The 2146-nt window shown below is 41.0% G+C and overlaps 1 protein-coding gene across 2 annotated transcripts in view; it reads left to right on the forward strand.

Moving 5' to 3' along the window:
• Positions 1–791: 791 nt before the first annotated feature.
• Positions 792–2146, forward strand: part of LOC104804298 (mitochondrial phosphate carrier protein 1, mitochondrial-like) — a 2271-nt gene continuing 916 nt past the window's right edge. The window contains exons 1-4 of one of the 2 annotated variants that reach the window (XM_010528553.2): positions 792–1117; positions 1415–1764; positions 1881–1924; positions 2021–2112. In XM_010528553.2, the coding sequence (XP_010526855.1) occupies positions 908–1117; positions 1415–1764; positions 1881–1924; positions 2021–2112 (696 nt within the window). In that variant the 5' untranslated portion in view covers positions 792–907. The remainder of the gene's footprint in view (positions 1118–1414; positions 1765–1880; positions 1925–2020; positions 2113–2146) is intronic. The other variant, XM_010528555.2, reaches the window with a different exon arrangement.

A 2146-nucleotide genomic window follows, 5' to 3' on the forward strand; every position in this document is an offset into this window, starting at 1 on the left:
GCTTTCGAACTTAGATCGAACAACCTGCAAACAAAGAACACAGACACAAGCAAACCAAATGCAAATCAAGAAAGAGAGAGACACGAGAGTTACGAGTTCGGATTCAAGCGGTGTGCTTGTCCTACGTCTCGGTGAAGATCTGGGCAGTTTATTTCTCGAGGTTTAGGGTTTCACGATTACAAGATGAGAGAGATCGGAATGATCGGATTCTTGCTAAGGATACAGAAAATGAACTTATCCCAGCAACTACGTTTCTCTGGGTTTTATTAGAACCCCAACAGTGACCACAAAATTACCCATGTGCCCCTGTCAATTTTAATCTCGCCAAGCTCAGTGCGACGTCGTCTTTTCTTGTGAAACCTTCTGAATGGTATGGCGGCTTCTCCAAGTTCAGCTCAGGCGGAAAAACAGAAACCAGAATTCAGGATTGCAGATACAATCCTACAGTATACAAGGTGTATATTATTGTTTTTCTATTTGTATAAAAAATATATACACCAACGTGATTATATTTTGTATTGTTTATTTAATATCGCAAATTTTTTTATTATGATCACCAAAAGTTTTAGATTAAAAATTAATAAAATTATCTATAAATATGTTGATTTAGATGTTTTTGAAAAAATTCTATGAATATATACATATTAATTAGTTTCTTTAACAATTTAGAAAATGTAAATTATTCATATACTCTTCACTTCTCCCTTGGATATACTTTAAACTCTTTTCATGTTTGTGGCTCATTTAGTTATTAGATAATCAGACTGACTGTGATATTGAGACATATGACGGTCAAAGTCAAAATTAAACCCTACGAAATCCCTAAACGTTTTGCCCCCCCCCCAAAAAAAAAGCACGCAGCTTTGACAACCTCTGAGCCAGGCGGAGGCTTTCGAATCTCCACGCGATGAATCCACAGTTGAAGAGGTTTTGGGTTGTGGGCTGTGGCAAAGACGACGAAGCTTTAGGCCTGAAGGAGGAGGGAAAGACGATGACGAGAGAGAGAGAAATGATGGGTCACAGCTACTATGGCGTCTGCGCTTTGGGAGGAATGTTCAGTGCCGGAACCACCCATGTCCTTATTACTCCTCTCGATGTTCTCAAAGTCAACATGCAGGTTCTTCTTCTTCTGCGATTCTGTTTTTTGTTTTCCTGTGTTCTGTTCGGAGTTTACGCGGGTTTGTGTTGTTTCATCTCGATCTCTCATGGATCGTATCGTTTAATTATATATGTTCTGTAATGATTTCACATTACGGTCATGACTTGGAGCGCCGGCGGTCAGTACCGACTGGGAGATTTATATGAATCGTGTCTGAACCGATGTCTGAACATACTTGGGTGTCATGGTGCTGGTTTTGTCTGAATCTCAAACACTCTGAAGATCTTAGGTGAAATTGACTTGGTTCAGTTGTAGGTGAACCCAGTGAAGTATGGCACCATTCCATCATGCTTTACCTCTCTCCTGAGAGAACGTGGCCCTTCTGTGTTTTGGAGAGGTTGGGGGGTGAAGTTGTTTGGCTATGGCGTTCATGGCGGTTGCAGATTCGGTTTGTACGAGTATTTCAAAGATCTCTACTCAAATGTGTTGCCCCACTGCAACCGGAACTTCGTCTTCTTTCTGAGCAGTGCTTCAGCTGAGGTCTTTGCCAATTTGGCTCTGTGCCCATTTGAAGCCATTAAAGTTCAAGTTCAAGCTCAGCAAGGCTTTGCAAAGGGATTAAAGGATGGATTCCCCAAGATTTATGCATCTCAAGGTATCTTTGGGTAAGAAAATTATCCATGGGGGCAGCTTCCTGTTTCTTTTCTGGTTTTCGTTTGTTGTCCATGCATGCTTTCCTAGCTAAGAGGATCTTGTGTTCTGTGTTTCTGTCTGGTCACAGATTTTACAGGGGGCTAATTCCGCTTTTGGGTCGAAACCTTCCATGTAAGTGTGTTTGTAACTAATAAAACTCGATTTTCTCCTGTTCCACGATAGGTAAGCTCTTTACTTGTTAGTGCTGACCAGAGTGTCGGTTTGCAGTCTCTATGGTAATGTTCTCGACTTTTGAGCACTCGGTGAACTTCATATACCGAAACATCATCCAGAAAGAAAAGGAGGAATGCTCAAAGGTTCAGCAATGACAAAAAAAAAAAAGACATCCGTACT

This window comes from Tarenaya hassleriana, unplaced genomic scaffold (assembly GCF_000463585.1).
Source record: "Tarenaya hassleriana unplaced genomic scaffold, ASM46358v1 Cleome9, whole genome shotgun sequence".
Lineage (NCBI taxonomy): Eukaryota > Viridiplantae > Streptophyta > Magnoliopsida > Brassicales > Cleomaceae > Tarenaya > Tarenaya hassleriana.